Source organism: Tachyglossus aculeatus, chromosome X1 (assembly GCF_015852505.1).
Source record: "Tachyglossus aculeatus isolate mTacAcu1 chromosome X1, mTacAcu1.pri, whole genome shotgun sequence".
NCBI lineage: Eukaryota > Metazoa > Chordata > Mammalia > Monotremata > Tachyglossidae > Tachyglossus > Tachyglossus aculeatus.
The window spans coordinates 112,537,875-112,556,645 of record NC_052101.1 but is presented as its reverse complement, the minus strand read 5'-3'; the positions used below and the strand labels follow the sequence as shown (position 1 = coordinate 112,556,645).

General features: G+C 51.0%; 1 protein-coding gene across 6 annotated transcripts in view; it reads right to left on the bottom strand.

Moving 5' to 3' along the window:
- WDR18 (WD repeat domain 18) overlaps nucleotides 1-18,771 on the bottom strand; it is a 37,782-nt gene that overhangs the window by 1,880 nt on the left and 17,131 nt on the right. For 4 of the 6 annotated variants that reach the window (XM_038773044.1, XM_038773045.1, XM_038773046.1 and 1 more), the window contains exons 5-9: nucleotides 17,060-17,203; nucleotides 16,321-16,385; nucleotides 16,013-16,137; nucleotides 5,963-6,129; nucleotides 1,945-2,013 (exon numbers count right to left, since the gene is read on the bottom strand). In XM_038773044.1, the coding sequence (XP_038628972.1) occupies nucleotides 1,945-2,013; nucleotides 5,963-6,129; nucleotides 16,013-16,137; nucleotides 16,321-16,385; nucleotides 17,060-17,203 (570 nt within the window). Of the gene's footprint in view, nucleotides 1-894; nucleotides 1,532-1,715; nucleotides 1,818-1,944; nucleotides 2,014-5,962; nucleotides 6,130-16,012; nucleotides 16,138-16,320; nucleotides 16,386-17,059; nucleotides 17,204-18,771 lie in introns of those variants that run through there. The other 2 variants (XR_005457360.1, XM_038773042.1) reach the window with 2 other exon arrangements.

Here is an 18,771-nt window from a genome sequence, read left to right as displayed (position 1 = left end):
AGCATGGCATAGTGGATAGAACAGGGGCCTAAGAGTCAGAAGATCATAGGTTCTAATCCCAGATCCACCACTTGTCTGCTGGGTGACCTCGGGCAAGTCACTTCACTTCTAACCATCTGTAAAACGGGGATTGAGACCACGTGGCTCACATGGGACAGAGACTCTGTTCAACCCGATTTGCTTGTATCCATCCACCCCAGCACTCGGTACAATGCCTCGCACAAAGTGCTTAATAAAAATCACAATTATGATTATTATTATTACTACATGATAATCAGGTCAGGAACAGCCCCTGTCCCACATGGGTTTCACAGTCTAAGTAGGATTGGGAACAGGTATTAAATCCCCATTCACTCTGATGGCAGAAGTTCCAGCAGGTATTTGCCTACTTGCTCCCAGGGCTGTTCTGTCTGCTGGAGCCACAGAGGGCCAGAACAGTGAAGAAAAAGAACACATCAAATCCCAATCTTGCATGATCCAGCAAAGAACCCACACATCAACCAAAGAAAACATTTTATACGTCCAAACCTGCCTGGTATAATCATGGTGCGCCCATCTCCCCAAAAACTTGAAAGGAGGAAGAGCCAACGCAGTTTTGGCTGTTCCACCTTCTTTTTGGAAGGAGCACAAAGCCAAGGATGTTCCAGGGACCCTGATTTGAAATGAAAACTCCACAAGGTAAAAAATCAGATTTAATGCAGATTCTTGTTACAAACAATTAAAAAAAAGCTTTCAGTTAGATGAAGGTAAGGTAAAGAAAATAATCGCAGGCCTTGGATTCTCTGGGAACCAGAGGAGGTAAGGAGAGTAGGGGTGGGGAGGAGGGGGTGGGCGGGGAGGAGGGGGGGATAGAATGGGGAGAGAGAAAGAGGAAAAAGAGAAAGAGGAAAAAGAGAAAGAGAGAAAAAGAGAGAAATGGGGAGACAGAAAAAAACAAACAAAAACCCATTGCTTATGGAGGAAAAAGACGGCGGGTTTTTATGGATGTTTGAAACTTCTGCCCCCCAAAACCTCTTGATATCTTTCCTTTTAAATACACTGATTCTTGTTCACTGTGCACCTGGGCTCACCACTTAACTGTTCTCCAGCCCAGCATTCTCCATCTACCCTTTCAGCCCTTCCTCATCCACATATCCATCTTTCCAGGCTTTTCTCTCCTATCCATAATTATTTAGTGTCTGTCTGCTGGATCATAAGGTCTTTGAGGGTGGGAAACAGGTCTTCTCATTGCGTTGTCCCCAGAGGAGTCGCCCCCCCACCCCCCACAGATCACCACAGATTGATTCACTGATGGTTCTGAGACTGTCATTTTGTAACTGTTATGGCTCCAAAAGTCCGGGATCTTGAATGGGGGGGTGCAAGGAATGTCTGGGGAAAAGGGAGGAATCTAGGGGTTGGTTTATTTGGATGGTCTGGTGATGATGCGGGTAGTGAAGTCAAACAGATCTTTGTTGATTTTCCGGAGGTTATTCACTTCATCCTCCAGCTCGGTCACCCGGATCTTCAACTGCTCTTGGCCCCCAAGCAAGTTCTTGGCAAGGAGAAGCACAGGGTAGGTAGTCAGAACAGGGAAGGAAAGCAACCTCCCCTGTCTGGCCAGGGGAGACAGTGAGGTGGTGGGAAACCCATCAAGCCCCCAAGTTCCTGGAGTTTTCCAGAATCCTTTGGCCACCAACAGGAGCCAGCCCTTCCCCTCCCCAAGGGGTGCTGCTAACCTAGTGTTCAAGACGAATGCTGGCTGTTCGCCTTGCAATGCAGACCTCACAGATGTGACCCCTGTCGTGGGTTCAGCCTGGGGAGCCTTTGGGCCCTCCCACCTGAGGGAAAATCCATTTGGATTATACATACACCTGCTGGAATTCATGGCCAAAGAAGAGGGTTTTTTGGGCCAGGGGGTGGGGGAGGTGGTCTCTGAGCTTGGTGTCAATGGGGCAGATCGCTCACCTTCTCCGCTGTACAGCTCATGAGTGAGTGCAGCCTCTCTGTCTTGTCCAAATAGGTCTCATCAGAACCCTGAGAGGGGGTGGGGACGAGAGAGCGAGGGAGAAAGAGCGAGAGAAAAAGCGGCTCAGCTGAACCCTAGTCTTTTTTGGGGGTCCAGCCTTCAACCACCCGCCATGACCCTCTTCACCGTCCCCAACCCTTGCCGTCTCTGCCCAACATTTCCTCCTTGCAATCAACCCTTCGGCTCAACTAGGATGACTTCTCTCTCTTTTTTCTTTTACTGGCATTTGTTAAGTGCTTTATTATGCATCAGACACTGTTCCAAGTGCTGGGAACCTACGTACATGTTAAGTAAGTCAGACCCTGTCCCACATGCTGGCGCTCACACACCAAGTGGAAGGGAGAAGAGGTACTTAATCCCCATTGTGCAGTTGAGGAAACTGAGGCACAAAGAAGTGAAGTGACTTGCCCAGGGTCCCACAGCAAGCAATTGGCAGAGCTGGGATTAGGACCCAAGCCCTCTGACTCCCAGAGACCCGAGCTCTTTCCACTAGACCAGGCTTCTTCCTTGTTTCCAAAATCCCGCTGGGGGAGGGGGAAGAAAAGGCTGAGTCAGGACTCTTGGGGTCAGTTACAAACCCCAGCCGGAGGCAAACTGTTTCCCCTCTCAATCTGCCTCAGATTCTTCACCTGAAAAATAGGTGAACCCCCAACCTCAAAGAAGGCAAAGGGGAGGCGGAGTGTGTGGCTTCTGGAACGAGTCTTTAAATCTTCGAAGGAAACATTTTCGGAAGCAGTGGAGCCTAGTGGAAAGAGCACGGGCCTGGGAGACAGAGGACCTGGGTTCTAACCCAACTCTACATTGTACCTGCTGTGGGACCTTGGGCAAGTCACAACCTCTCGGGGCCTCGGTATCTTCATCTGTAAAAAGGGGGATGAAATTCCTGCTCTCCCTTCCTCTTAGACTGGGAGCCCCACGTGAGACACAGACTGCGTCTGACCTGATTACCTCGGATCTACCCCAGTGTTTGGCACATAGTATGGACTGAAGTATTCCCACAGTTCTCTTGTTGTGGTTTATGAGCTTCCCAGTTATTAGACCGGGTCTGTCCTGGGCTCAGAGGCGGGGTGATGTGTGAGAGCCTGCGGAGCTGGAGGAGACGAGGGGCAGTGATTCCCTCCAGATGTCCTGGCTCGCTTTAAGTCAGCATTCAGGCAGCCATCCCAGGAAGAATGTGGTCCTGGGAGGAGATGGATGGGTTGGGCTTTTGCTGCTGTTGCTACTGCTGCTGGGGGAGGACGTTTGTTTCCTGGCTCCGAGCTGCTTCCCCCTCCCCCATTTCACCCCACTTCAGCAAGCTGGGAAGGCCACGCGCTGCGGAGAGACACAGGCCCGCTCCGTGCACAGTGAATCCATCAAACTAGACAGCCCCACTGCTCTCCGGGGAGGGGAGCATGACAAGACAAGTTGGAGGAGCTGAGTGATCTGGGCCACCCGGGGGACAGGAAGGGGGATATGCTATTTCTAGGCTTGGTGGGGTCTAGCAGAGAAGAGCTCTTGCTCCCCGAAGGGGGTGGCTGGTGCTGAACAGCATGGCCTAGTGGATAGAGCACAGGCCTGTGAGTCAGAAGGTCGTGGGTTCTAATCCCAACTCCGCCACTCATCTGCTGTGTGACCTTGGGTAAGTCACTCTCTTCTCTGGGTCTTGGTTACCTCATTTGTGCAATGCTGATTGACACTGGGAGCCCCATGTGGGACAGGGACTGTGTCCAACCCGAGTTGCTAGTATCTACCCCACTGCTTAGTACAGTGCCTGGCACACAGTAAGTGCTTAACAAATGCCACTATCATCATTATTATTATTATTCTTATTAATTGTGGAGGGCAGCCCGGCAGCTGGCCAGCATTCCCCTCACTGCCCTGACGCATATCCTACCACACTCCAACCAGTGGGACGCAAAAGGGAGAGTTCCAAAAGAAGGGAACTTCCAGTAGTTGCCCATCCAAGTCTGCATCAAACAGAATCTCTTCACCATCGGCTTTAAAGCACTCCATCCCCTTGCCCGCTCCGACCTCACCTCGCTACTCACCTAGTACAAAGGCTACTCAGCCCACACATTTCGCTCCCCTAACACCAACCTACTCATCCCTCTCGCTGCCAACCCCTCGTCTGCATCCTGCAACTCCCTTCCCTTTCATATCAATCACTCTCCCCACCTTCAAATCCTTACTACCATTACAACTCCTCCAAGAGGCCTTCCCTGACTAAGCCCTCATTTCCCCATCTACCTCTCCCTGGTACTTGGATCTGTGTTCCCTTTATTCACCCCACCCTCAGCCTCACACCACTTATGTATATGTCTGTCTCTCCTACTCTATTATATTGTACTAAGAAGCAGCATGGCCTAGTGGCAAGAGCACGTCAGAGGACGTGGGTTCTAATCCCTGCTCCGCCACTTGTCTGCTGTGTGACCTTGGGCAAGTCACCTCACTTCTCTGTGCCTCAGTTACCTCATCTGTAAAATAGGGATTAAGATTGTGAGCCCCACACAGGACAACCTTATTACCCTGTATCCACTCCAGTGCTTATAACAGTGCTTGGCACATAGTAAGTGCTTAACAAATACCATAATTATTATGATTATTACTCTCCCAAGTGCTTAGTACAGTGTTCTGCACACTGGAAATGCTCAAAAAATACCATCACCTGATTAATGGGCCAAGCCAACAGGAAGCCAGTGGCTGCCCAGCGAGTCACTAGACTTGCCTGCTGGGGAGAGGCCGCAGGAGTACTCATTCCCTCAGAACCCCAGAGTCTCGACCGCTGATCCCTGCCCTTGACTTTGCATTTCAATCAATCAATGGTATTTATCGAGCGCTTACTGTGTGTAGAGCATAGAACTAAGTGCTCAGGAGAGTACGATCCGGCCTTCCCAGACTGAGCCCCCTCCTTCCTCTCCCCCTCCCCTCCGCCTTACCTCCTTCCCCTCCCCACAGCACCTGTATATATGTTTGTACATATTTATTACTCTATTTTATTTGTACATATTTATTCTATTTATTTTATTTTGTTCATATGCTTTGTTTTGTTCTCTGTTTCCCCCTTCTAGACTGGGAGCCCACTGTTGGGTAGGGACCGTCTCTATATGTTGCCAACTTGTACTTCCCAAGTGCTTAGTACAGAGCTCTGCACACAGTAAGCGCTCAATACATACGACTGAATGAATGAATGAGTCGGCAGATATGATCCTTGCCCTCAAGGAAATCCCTGTCTAGTGAAGACTGGGTATCGGACATTCCAAAGAGTGAGAGGCAGGTTGGAGAGGCAACTCAGCTCCCTGCTTCTCCCCTCTCCCTCTCTGACCACAGCTTCCCCAGGGGAGACAACAGCAGCCCGATCCTCTCTTTTGGCCGCTGAGACTCATTGCTTGAGTCAATCCCCATCTGGCCTGGTCTAAACGAACACCCTAAAAACTCGCCCAAGGTCAACCAGGAGGCCGGGGCAGAGCTGGGACTTGGAACTCCTGACTCCTAGCCCCGGGCTCTTTCCACTGGGCCACGTTTGGCTGGAGGAAAGATAAGGGGACCAAAACTCTCCACTGCTTTCCAGCCCCACAGCCAGGATCCCCTGCAAAATTGGTGCCCTCTGGAAATAACCCGTTAATTAGGAATTTTAGGAAAAATAAAAGCATCCTCTGTTCAGACCTTCCAAGTAGGGTCTGAGTACCTGGGTGAGAGGGAGCAGTCCAGGAGATGAAAATAACTTTCTGAGTAGAAAGAAGGGGTGTATCTCAACCTTAGAGGGAGAGTTGTGGGCCACTCCCGTGGACAGGCCTGAGTTCTGCCATCTCTTATGTCTCACCCTGGCCTCCCTGGAGCATCCTGCCCCGACCTGGCCTGGCTCTTCCCCAGAGTCACAGGATCATTCCCCAGGAGAAGCCGGGTGGCCCTTACTTGCCTCGAGCCAATCCGAAACCTGTTTCCCACCCCGATTCCGCCCTTTTCCCTCTAGCCTACCTGCTGGTGCAGCCCGAGCCGCACGGTCACTCTGTCCCCTCCCGGCTCGTCGCTGCCCTCGGTTCCATGCAGGTGCTTGCTGAACTTGGGCAGAGGCAGGCTGGGCTTGTAGTCTGGATTGAACATGTTGGCGGGGGCTATCATGATGAAGGCATTGGTTATAGGACCTGCAGGCGAGAGTCCAGAGAAAGCCTGTAGTCACATGGCCGACTTTTCGAGCCGGGGCTCGACACGTCAATAACTGCGAGGCAACCGGGGGACCTCAGCGTTGAGCCACGGAGGCGGAGAGCCTAGGCATCACCCTCTTCGGTATTTCCGGGAAGAAGTCCCATCACCTGCTTGAGTCTGTATCTCCAGCAGGTGCTGAGGCTGACTTTCAGAGGGACTTTGGGACCACTGCCCCGACGTTCACACCTCTTCCTGACCCATGCCCGCAGTGGAGCTGCCCCTCCACCCCCAGATGGGGGCGCTATTGGCTGACTTGGCCTCTGTCAAACCAGAGAACTGAACTGGGGAGGCAGATGGGGTGGGGACTTCGGCTGCCCTCCGGGGAGGGCTCAATCAATCAATCATATTTATTGAGCGCTTACTGTGTGCACAGCACTGTACTAAGCGCTTGGGAGGGTATAACAGGATCGGTAGAAATGTTCCCTACCCACAACAAACTTACATTCTAGAAGGGATGGGACACACATGAATACAACTAAATAAATTATGTACGTAAGTGCTGTGCGGCGGAGGGAGGGAAGAATAAAAGGGAGCATATCCAAGTGCAAGGCCGATGCAGAAGTGAGTTGGAGAGGAGGAAATGAGGGCTTAGTCAGGGAAGGCCTCCTGCAGATGTGCTTTCACAGTAAGACTTTGATGGTAAGGGTCACGTAAACTAAGAAAAGGAGTGATCAAGTTGGTGGGGAGAAGGCCTCCTGAGGGGGAGGAGTAGGGGACAGGAGAACCAAGAGGAATGTTTCCAGTTTCTATATCTGTTGCTGACCCTCTCCCATCTTCTCCCCATCTCATCAATCAATCAATCGTATTTATTGAGCGCTTACTGTGTGCAGAGCACTGTACTAAGCCCTTGGGAAGTACAAGTTGGCAATATATGGAGACAGTCCCTACCCAACAGTGGGCTCACAGTCTAAAAGGGGGAGATCATCTGCATGGGCTTGAAGCACTGAATAGAAGTGGTGGTTTGAGGTGCTAGAGGATGCAAAAGGACTCAGCCACCAAGGAAGAAGGGAAAGATCAAGTTGGGAGAAAAAAAAAATCAACAAAAAAGTTAGGCCAGGAAAATGAAAGGAAAACAACAGAAGGAAGAAGAAACAGCCAAGCTGCAGAAAAACAAAACCAAAAAACAAATCTCCCCTCCCCCACAACAAAAAAAAAAAACCCTACACATACTAAACAGGGAAGCAGCGTGGCCTAGTGGAGAGAGCATGAGCCTCGGAGTCAGAAAGACCTGTGTTCTAATTCTTCCTCTGCCAATTGCTTTCTGTGTGACCTTGAGCAAGCCACTTAACTTCTCCTTACCTCAAATTTCTTCAACTGTAAAATACGGATACTTGTTGTCCCTCACACTGTGAGCCCCATGTGGGACAGGATGGTGTCTGATCTAATTAACTTATACCTATCCCAGTGCTTAGAACAGTATTTGACACACGGTAAGCACTTAATAAATAATACCATTACCCCGTCACTCAAAAAAAAAAGAAAAGAAAAGAAAAGGATTGTTCTATTCAGGAACTTACAAATGAGCCAGTCTAATTGCTGCTGCTTTAGGGATCCTTGTTCTGCTAGAGGTGGAGTCTAGAGAATTCTCACCACCAAGATCAAGTAGCTTAGCCTTCCTTTTCTGATATTTGTTTTTCCAAGCATTCTCAGAGCTGCATTCTTATGTTTCCACTCTCTGTAAATTTCCATCCCCCCCATGCCACAAACATGCTACTCACCCCATGCTCAAAATGGGAAGGCCTATGATAATACTAATAACTGTGGTATTTATTATGTGCCAAAGTCCTGTACTAAATGCTGGGGCAGATACAAGATAATCAGGTCCCACACAGAGTTCACAGTCTAAGAAAGAGGGAGAACAGTTATTGCATCCCCACTTTGCAGATGCAGGAACTGAGGCCCAGAGCAGTGAAGTGACTTGCCCAATATCACCCAGCAGACAAGTGGTGTAGCTGGGATTAGATCCCGGGTGCTCGGACCCCCAGGCCTGTGATCTTTCCCCTAGACCACGCTGTTTCTCATAACCACTGTCCCACATGGGTCTCACCATTTATTAACAGTGTGCAGCAAGCACCGTACGAGGTACTTGGGAGCACAAGAGTCAGGGACCTGAGAAGTAGCACGGCCCAGCATGGGCCTGGAAATCAGAAGGACCTGGGTTCTAATCCTGGCTCCGCCATTTGTCTGCTGCGACCTTGGGCAAGCCACTTCACTTCTCTGTGCCTCAGTTCTCTCATTTATAAAAAGAGGATAAAGACCGTGAGCCCCGAGTGGGACATAACTATGTCCAACCTGATTAGCTTGTATCTATCTTCCAGTTCCTAGTAGAATATCTGGCACACAGTAAGTACTTTAAACATCCCATAAAAAAAAGGGGGGGGGGGGAACCTGGCCCCTGCCCTCAAGGAGCTAATGGGGGAAGCCATCATGACTGTAAGCTTGAAGGCAGGGGCCTTGCTTAATTCTTCCCCTGATTCTCCTCAGTGCCTCACACAGTGCTTTTTTCAAAGGGCACTCAACAAATACCTTGGAAGAAAATGATGAAAGGACCAACACCCCAGTCGGGCAAAGGCTCCGTCTCCCAGAGCCCCAGTGATCTAGCTGCAGGGGTGACCTAGCTGCAGGGCAGCCATTGCGAGCAGAGCAGTGGAGCTGAGCTATTTGGCTTGTCCTAGTCCTATGCAGGCTCAACCAACTCCCGCCCCCGCATACTCATTAGGCAGAGTCAGTATGTGCCTCAATCTCCACACTTTCCTAACCTTCAGTGCCCAAAGAAAAACCCTCCCGCTTGACTCCTGACTGACCAGTAAATCAATCTCAATTCAGGAGTCTTACTCCCTGGCAGATCGCTTCTTCAAGCTCAGATTCTACTTCTCCCGCTCTTCAGGATTCAGGGAAGTTGGCAACTCTGGAACCCTGTTCTTTTTAGACTACAGGGAAGAGGTTCTGGGAGGGCTGTGAGGTGACTTTAAGCAACCCTGTCAAAAGCCCAGTGGAAGGAGCTCTGCTCTGGGAATCAGGAGACCTGGGTTCTCTGCCTGCAGCGGTGAAGATTTCTGGCTAAAGAACTACCTCGGGCATTCCGTGAGATGGATGGACCCAGCAGGAATCCTGAAAAATAGCCGATTAACGTGGGTGGAAAAGACCGCAGTGGCTGCCTTTTGGGGATGGGGAGCCATGGCTGCAATCACTTTGTCCTTAAATGGGTCCTGCAGATTTATTCAAAAAATAAATAAATAACTAAATAATTCTGCGCCTGTACTCCCTGCCCCATCATGGAGCAAACCACCGGTGCTATCAACTCCCCCGTGCAGATTCTCGGTCCCAAAGTTTCAGGACCAAGGCTCATCAACTGCTCTCACAGGAGAGTCCATCAATGTCAGCAGCAATCCGAGGGCCACATAAACAGTTTCTGGGTCTTCACGCTGGACTCCCAACCCCCAGATCTGCCGCAAAGCCAAGGGCGGGGGGGAAGCAAACTCTGCGTTTTTCTTTTGAAACGGAGGGCTGCAACTCACATCCAGTTTTCTTAAGAAACATCCCCACCACAACATCAGCCCATCCCCTTTCCTGAGTTCACTCCCAGGTCAGCATCTTTTCAGAAAAGCAATTAGCAAAGAGCAGCTCTTGTGGTATTAACTGAAGAAATGAAGAAGGTCCTCTAAATACCCGTAATCAATCAATCAATCAATCGTATTTATTGAGCGCTTACTATGTGCAGAGCACTGTACTAAGCGCTTGGGAAGTACAAATTGGCATCACATAGAGACAGTCCCTACCCAACAGTGGGCTCACAGTCTAAAAGGGGGAGACAGAGAACAGAACCAAACATACCAACAAAATAAAATAAGTAGGATAGAAATGTACAAGTAAAATAAATAAATAAATAAATAGAGTAATAAATATGTACAACCATATATACATATATACAGGTGCTGTGGGGAAGGGAAGGAGGTAAGACGGGGGGGATGGAGAGGGGGACGAGGGGAGAGGAAAGAAGGGGCTCAGTCTGGGAAGGCCTCCTGGAGGAGGTGAGCTCTCAGCAGGGCCTTGAAGGGAGGAAGAGAGCTAGCTTGGCGGATGGGCAGAGGGAGGGCATTCCAGGCCCGGGGGATGACGTGGGCCGGGGGTCGATGGCGGGACAGGCGAGAGCGAGGTACAGTGAGGAGATTAGTGGTGGAGGAGCGGAGGGTGCGGGCTGGGCAGTAGAAGGAGAGAAGGGAGGTGAGGTAGGAGGGGGCGAGGTGATGGAGAGCCTTGAAGCCCAGGGTGAGGAGTTTCTGCTTGATGCGCAGATTGATCGGTAGCCATTGGAGGTTTTTGAGGAGGGGAGTAATATGTCCAGAGCGTTTCTGGATAAAGATAATCCGGGCCGCAGCATGAAGTATGGATTGAAGTGGAGAGAGACACAAGGATGGGAGATCAGAGAGAAGGCTAGTGCAGTAGTCCAGACGGGATAGGATGAGAGCTTGAATTAGCAGGGTAGCGGTTTGGATGGAGAGGAAAGGGCGGATCTTGGCAATGTTGCGGAGCTGAGACCGGCAGGTTTTGGTGACGGCTTGGATGTGAGGGGTGAATGAGAGAGCGGAGTCGAGGATGACACCAAGGTTGCGGGCTTGTGAGACGGGAAGGATGGTAGTGCCGTCAACAGAGATGGGAAAGTCAGGGGGGAGGACAAGGTTTGGGAGGGAAGACAAGGAGCTCAGTCTTCGACATGTTGAGCTTTAGGTGGCGGGCGGACATCCAGATGGAGATGTCCTGAAGGCAGGAGGAGATGCGAGCCTGGAGGGAGGGGGAGAGAGCAGGGGCAGAGATGTAGATCTGGGTGTCATCAGCGTAGAGATGATAGTTGAAGCCGTGGGAGCGAATGAGGTCACCAAGGGAGTGAGTGTAGATTGAGAACAGAAGGGGACCAAGCACTGAACCTTGGGGAACCCCCACAGTAAGAGGATGGGAGGGGGAGGAGGAGCCTGCAAAAGAGACTGAGAAAGAACGACCGGAGAGATAAGAGGAGAACCAGGAGAGGACGGAGTCAGTGAAGCCAAGGTCAGATAACGTGTTGAGGAGAAGGGGGTGGTCCACAGTGTCAAAGGCAGCTGAGAGGTCGAGGAGGATTAGGACAGAGTATGAGCCGTTGGATTTGGCAAGCAGGAGGTCATTGGTGACCTTTGAGAGCGCAGTTTCCGTGGAATGAAGGGGACGGAAGTCAGACTGGAGGGGGTCGAGGAGAGAGTTGTTGTTGAGGAATTCTAGGCAGCGCGTGTAGACAACTCGTTCAAGGAGTTTGGAAAGGAATGGTAGGAGGGATATGGGACGATAACTAGAAGGTGAGGTGGGGTCAAGAGAGGGTTTTTTTAGGATGGGAGAGACATGGGCATGTTTGAAGGCAGAGGGGAAGGAACCAGTGGAGAGTGAGCGGTTGAAGATGGAAGTTAAGGAGGGGAGAAGGGATGGAGCGAGAGATTTCATAAGATGAGAGGGAATGGGGTCAGAAGCACAGGTGGCCGGAGTAGCACTTGAGAGGAGGGAGGAGAGTTCCTCTGAGGATACCGCTGGGAAGGATGGGAGAGTAGCAGAGAGTGTTGAGAGCCGGGGGGTTGGAGAAAGGGGGGAAGAGACTTTGGGGAGGTCGGACCTGATGGATTTAATTTTGTTGATGAAGTAGGAGGCCAGATCGTTGGGGGTGAGGGAAGGAGGAGGGGGAGGAACCGGGGGCCTGAGAAGGGAGTTGAATGTACGGAAGAGCTGGCGGGGGTGATGGGCCTGGGTGTCAATAAGGGAGGAGAAATAGTTTTGTCTGGCAGAAGAGAGGGCTGAGTTAAGGCAGGAAAGGATAAACTTGAAGTGAACGAGGTTGGCATGGTGTTTAGACTTTCGCCAGCAGCGTTCAGCAGCTCGAGCATAAGAGCGAAGGAGGCGGACAGTGGCAGTGATCCAGGGCTGTGGGTTAGTGGTGCGAGAGCGGCGAAGGGAAAGGGGAGCGAGCGAGTCTAGCTGAGTAGAAAGGGTAGAGTTGAGAGCAGTAATCTGATCATCAAGACTGGGTAGAGAGGAGAGGGCGGCGAGGTGGGGTGTGAGGCGCTCCGAAAGATGGGTGGGGTCCAGAGAGCGGAGATCTCTGTGAGGGAGTAATACGGATTTACAGGGGAAAGGAGTGTGAGTGAGGAGGCAGGTGAGAAGATTATGATCAGAGAGAGGGATCACAGAGTTGGTGAGGGTGGACACAGTGCAGCGGTAGGAGATGATGAGGTCGAGGGTATGACCAAGTTGGTGAGTGGGTGAGGTGGGGTGGAGGAAGAGGTTGGCAGCGTCAAGGAGAGATAGAAGTAAATGATTCCTATTCCCAAGGCCGAAACCACTGCAGGTTCATTATTCAGACCAGCCGAGAACAGCCTGGGGACTGTGGAGGCAAAAGGATTCCAGACCTGATGTCAGGGTTTCACAGTAAAAAGAAGGCAGGCCTGGGAGTTAGAGGATCTGGGTTCTAATCCCCGTTCTGCCACTTTCCTGCTGTGTGACCTTGGGCAAGTCACTTCACTTCCTCTGGGCCTCAGAGACTCCTCTATGTACTCCTCTGTAAAACGACGATTAAATCCTCCTTTAGGACTGAATTTGATGTGGGACAGGGATTGTGTCCTACCTGACAAATTTCAATCTACCCCAGTGCTTCGAACGGTTCTTGACACATAGTAAGTGCTTAACAAATATAATGAAAAATATAACAATAAAATTTTATTTTAAAAAAAGGAGGGAAAGAACTGGGAGATTCTTCTTCTGATCACCAGGACTTAAGCCTTTATGGAGAGAGGGATTCCCCCAGCTAAGGGAGAATCAAATCACGGATGTCTTGTGGTGGGGGAGAGGTGGAGAGAGGAAGGGGATTTGGAACTGTTGCCTTGAATTCCACAACAGGACCCACAATCACACCGACTAGGTTCAATGGAGACTTCCAATACCACTCGTCTTGGATGACTTGGTTCTGAGAGGCTCCCTAAATCCAAAGCAACAGCCACTAAATTGCTCAATCTCCTTTATTCCTATTTATAAGCTCTGAGGTGTACCTGACAACCTCCTGCTTTCAATAACCTCCTGGACAGACAGCTTAGGCAGCGGGGAAGCAGAAGAATGGACACCCCCCCTTCCCCAAACCCTTTCCCCCCACTGGGGACGGGCCACATGGGCTTGTGCTTAGAGCCAAGCTAAAGCCTCAGGTGTTTCACCTCAAACCAGGCCATGGTCCTATGACCCACTGGGCTGCTGCTACTTAAAACACCCCCCCAACCCCGCACCAAATTAAGATAATAAACTCCATCCTTACACACTCCTCCTTCCCACTGGAGAAAATGGATCATTATTATGTTCTCTTTAGTCCTAAATGTGCCGTCTCTGAGCACCCAGAGACCCGCCAGCTCAGATGGGGACAATTAGGAGGCAGTGGGGAGCCATTACGTTCCCTGACGTAACATTTAACATGTGGATATATATGTGTGCATGCGCACATAAGTGCGCGCACACACAAACACAGACACACACACATCTAAGAGGCCAAGGGAGTCAATCAGTGGCAGCCATTGGTCAAATTTCCCACTGTCACACAGGGTTCTGCTGACGCTAGGACCTTATCTCTCTCCTCCCAGAGGTCCTCCCGGCCCCTCTAGCCAGCTGCCCCAAGCAGGAAGCTTCTCAGGGGGGTGGGGGACCCAGATAGCACCACAATAATAATAATAATAATGATGGCATTTATTAAGGGCTTACTATGTGCAAAGCACTGTTCTAAGCACTGGGGAGGTTACAAGGTGATCAGGTTGTCCCGCGGGGGGCTCATAGTCTTAATCCCCATTTTACAGATGAGGTAACTGAGGCCCCGAGAAGTGAAGTGACTTGCCCAAAGTCACACAGCTGACAATTGGTGGAGCCGGGATTTGAACCCATGACCTCTGACTCCAAAGCTCGGGCTCTTTCCACTGAGCCACACTGCGAGGGCGGGGGAAAGCAGGGACGGATGACGCAGTGGAGGAGAAGCAGGGGAGCCTAGATGAGATTGTGGCTCTCCCCCGACCTTGCCATTGTCCCCTGTTCTGCCTTGCCGGCTGGCACGACCTAAAACACAGCGAACAGAATCCTCCCCCTCCCCCTCTATACCTAAGGAACTGTAAATGAACAAATGACTCTGGTAATTTCCCACTGGGCATGCCAGCCTTCAGAAGCCTAGCTTCTCTAATCTATTCCTGAGGATAGGGAGAGGGCTGACTGAACACGACCGTGTCTCCTTTCAAGGCCAGAGCCTGTTAGTCCAACAGGGAAGGTATCCAAACTTTCCTTAATAGATCCGTAAGAAAGTTCAGTGACCGCACAAGGACCCTGGCTCGGCAGTTTCCCGAGAATGACAGGAGCTGCAGAAAGGAGGGGCTCAGAGATACTGCCTCCTGCTTTATCATTCTCAATGTCCCTGGCAAATAAGAGGGAATCCCACCAACCCCCTCTTCTTCTGTGACTCATGCTCGGAGGGTTGCCCAGGTGAGAGGTGAAGCTAGGCCAAGCAGAGCATAGAGCTGGACACCAGCCACGTTGGGACTTGGGAAAGGAGGCAGGTAGATGGGTGCAATGGGTGTAAAAGGGCTCCATCATTCCCCCCCACAGAAAGCTTGCCAACTGCTGACAAGGTGGCGTTTGGAGGGCATGGCGAGGCGGCAGCATGACCTACTGGAAAGACCCCAGGCTTGGGAGTCTGGAGCCCCACATTCTAATCCCGGCTCCGCCACGTGCCTGCTATATGACTTTGGGCGGGCCGGTCATTTCACTCCTCCAGGCCTCTGTGTCTTCCTCTCCTTTGGATGGGCAGCCCCGTGTGGGACAGGGACTATTTGTTCATTTGTTCATTCAGTCGTATTTATTGAGCACTTACTGTGTGCAGAACACTACAGTAAGCACTTGAGAAAGTACAATACAACAATAAACAGACACATTCCCTGCCCACTGTGAGCTTAGTCTAGACGGGAGCGGGAAGACATCAAAACAAATAAATAAAATGACAGATATGTATGCAGTTGGACTGGGGGTGGGGAGAACAAAGGAAGCAAGTCAGGGTGACAGAAGGGAGTGGGAGAAGAGGAAGGGAGGGGTGGGGGCTTAGTCTGGGAAGGAGTCTTGGAAGAGATGGGCCTTCAATAAGGCTTTGTTGGGGGGGGGGGGGGGGTAAACTGTCTGGCTATACCAGATTTGATTGTACTGTATCCACACTGGTGCTTAGCACCATGCCTGCCCCATAATAAGCACTTAACAGATACCACTATTAATATAGTAATAACAACAATTATTGTTAGGGAAGAGTTGAGGGAGGCACAGCTGAGCTCAGCTTACGCAGATCAGACATAGTCCCAGTCCCATGTGGGGCTCACAGTCTAAGAGGAATGAAGAATGGGTATTTCAACCCCATTTTACAGATAATTGAGGCAAAGTGAAGTGACTTGCCCGTCACACCCAGCAAGCAAGTAGTGGACCCAGGATTAGACCCCAGATCCCCTGACCCCCACCAGGCCACGCTGTTTCTTTCAGCGTGCCCACCCACTTTGCCCAGCCAATTGTGGAACCGAGTTCTGTGCAGGGAGAATGGGGAAGGGGGAGATGTTGGGTGGATGCAGCAGACTATGTTCACAACCAAGGGAGCAGGGTCCCACAGCTCCTTTCTTCCTTGCCCGCCTCCCGCCGTGTTCATTCTTCTGAAGAAAGTCAGGGCCCAAATAGTGCTGTCCCAACCTCCATCCCACATGCCACAGGAGGAAGGTTGAGGGGAGAGAAAGGGGCCAAGCCCAAGGATCGTACCTTTATACGTAACCGTTCGGAGGCACTGCTTGCTCTGGATGTCCCATAGCCGCACCGTCTCATCATGTGATCCCGAAAGTAACATGCTGCCATCCGTTGACACCGACAGACACGTTATCTGGTTCCTGGGGTGAGATCCAAGGAAGCACGGGGAATTAAGAGCACATAGTTTGAAGCCAAGAAACAGGGCTGTGTCGGGAAAATGCCACTGAAGGCTCCCCTCTCCCCGACTCGTTCTGTTCCACTGGCTGAGTCATTAGGATTCTCTCTGAGGACTCAGCAGTCTGTCTGTCCCCCAGTCCCCTAACCTGTGTCCTTTGAAGAGTTTTCCGGTCTCTCGCTCCGTCTGGAAGGTCTTGTCTTTCTGAAAAGCCTGCAGGAGCAAGCAAGAAGAGAGGCAATTAACACCCGAGTAATGGCCAGAGGCTTGACTCGGAGAGGGATCCCCATCAGGTAAAGCCACGGGGGAAGTAAAAGTGCCCCCACCGGCCCCTGAAGTATTGGGGGGTGGGGAGTCAAAGGCTGGAGGAACTGACTGAGGGTTAGCGAACTAAGGCAGAATCAGCTAGAGGATCGGGCAGATTTCCTGACAGGAAGGGCTCGCTGCCCTTGTCCTCCTTCCTAACCAGGCACCAGAAACAAGGGGGTTCTAACCTAGCAAAACCTCGCTCATTAGGGAATCAGAGGACTCCATAAAGCTGAACTCGTCCATCATTCTGGAATAAGAACACTAATAATAATGGCATTTTTTAAGTGTTTACTATGTGCCAGGCCCTGTACTGCGCGTTGGGGTGGATACAAGCAAATCGGGTTGAACACAGTCCTAACCCCCATTTTACAGATGAGGGAACGGAGGCCCAGAGAAGTTAAGTGATTTGCCCAAGGTCGCACAGCCGACAAGTGGCGGAGCCGGGATTAGAACCCAGGTCCTTCTGACTCCCACGACCGTGCTCTATCCGCTAGGCCATGGACTCGAAGGAGCCGAAGGGAACAGCTGACTTCACCTCTGCTGGATCCCGGCCCTAACCTTCCCCACCACCTACTTACCCAGGCAGAGAGTGTGACCTGGAAGATAGATCCGTCACTGCCTCCGCAGAACATGTAGCACTCAGAGAGGTCCATTGTCACAGACATGATGCCGACGTCGAAGAGGACAGACAGCAGCAACTCGCCGGAGGTGATCTCCCACAGCTGAACGGGAGAAGGAGATGGGGCAAACCAAGTTGGGATTTTAGGTGGGAGCCACAGCAAGGGAAAAGGGAAAGGAAACAACTATTCAGAGAGTGAAAATTCTGGGTTTTCTCTCCCTAACTCTTCTGGGTTAGAAAACCAGGAAGCAGCCATTTCTTGGTCAGATCCATCCAGCCTAGCCTTGTCTCCGAAATAATAATAATAATAATAATGATAATTTTGGTATTTAAGCGCTTACTTTGTGCAAAGCACTGTTCTAAGTGCTGGGGAGGATAGAGTGATCAGGTTGTCCCATGTGGAGCTCACATTCTTAATCCCCATTTTACAGATGAGGTAACTGAGGCACAGAGAAGTTAAGTGACTTGCCCAAAGTCACACAGCTGACAAGCGGCGGAGCTGGAATTTGAACCCATGACTCTGACTCCCAATAATAATAATAATGATGGCATTTATTAAGCGCTTACTATGTGCAAAGCACTGTTTTAAGTGCTGGGGAGGTTACAAGGTGATCAGGTTGTCCCATGGGGGGCTCACAGTCTCAATCCCCATTTTACAGATGAGGGAACTGAGGCCCAGAGAAGTGAAGTGACTTGCCCAAAGTCACACAGCCGACAGTTGGCAGAGCCGGGATTTGAACCCATGACCTCTGACTCCAAAGTCCATGCTCTTTCCACTGAGCCATGGCAGCAAAGGATGAATCACATGATGGCTGCCTTCCTGGACATCCATCCTCATGGAAAGGGATGGTTTGCTAAACTCCCCTAACTTGTCCCACAACAATCAACCGAAACCTCTCACCTAGGAATTTGTCCATCCACCACCCCTCAACCAATCTTGGACCTGCCAGATCCGCCCCTTCCTCTGTCCCAACTGCTCCCACCCTAATATGAGCTCTGGTCTTGTCATGATTAGACGATCACCTCCAGCTCCTTGCTGGTCTCCCGGCCTCCAGCCTCCCCCCGCTCCAATCCATACTACAGGCTGTGGCTGCTGTGGCTGCAGCCAAAATCATCTTCCCAAAGCATCGCTCGGCCCACATCCCTCCTCTCTTCAAACCCACCCCCGCTACGCGGCCTTCCTGGGTCTCTCTGCAGCAATCGGCTTCCAGACTCTCCGTCTGCTTCTCCCCAACTTAATGTCTTGGAACCTCCCAGGCCAACCTTTTAAGCTGTACCTCGCTCGTGCTGTTTCCCTGGTTTGGAACGCCCTCCATCAGACAGAAATTCTCCCCACATTCAGAGCCCTCCTAAAATCGCAACCCCCCTCCACCCACCAAGCTCTCCCCAATCATTTTCCCAGCACTCTGACCTATATGATGGTGATGGTATGTGTGAAGCCCCCTTCACACATACCATTCCCAGACTGAGCCCCCTTTTCCCTCTCCTCCTCCCCACCCCTCCCGCTCTACCTCCTCCCCCTCCCCATGGTACCTGTATATATATATTTGTACAGATTTACTACTCTATTTATTACCTGTACGTATTTACTATTTATTTTGTTAATGATGTGCATATAGCTTTAATTCTATTTGTTCTGACGATTTTGACGCCTGTCTACACGTTTTGTTT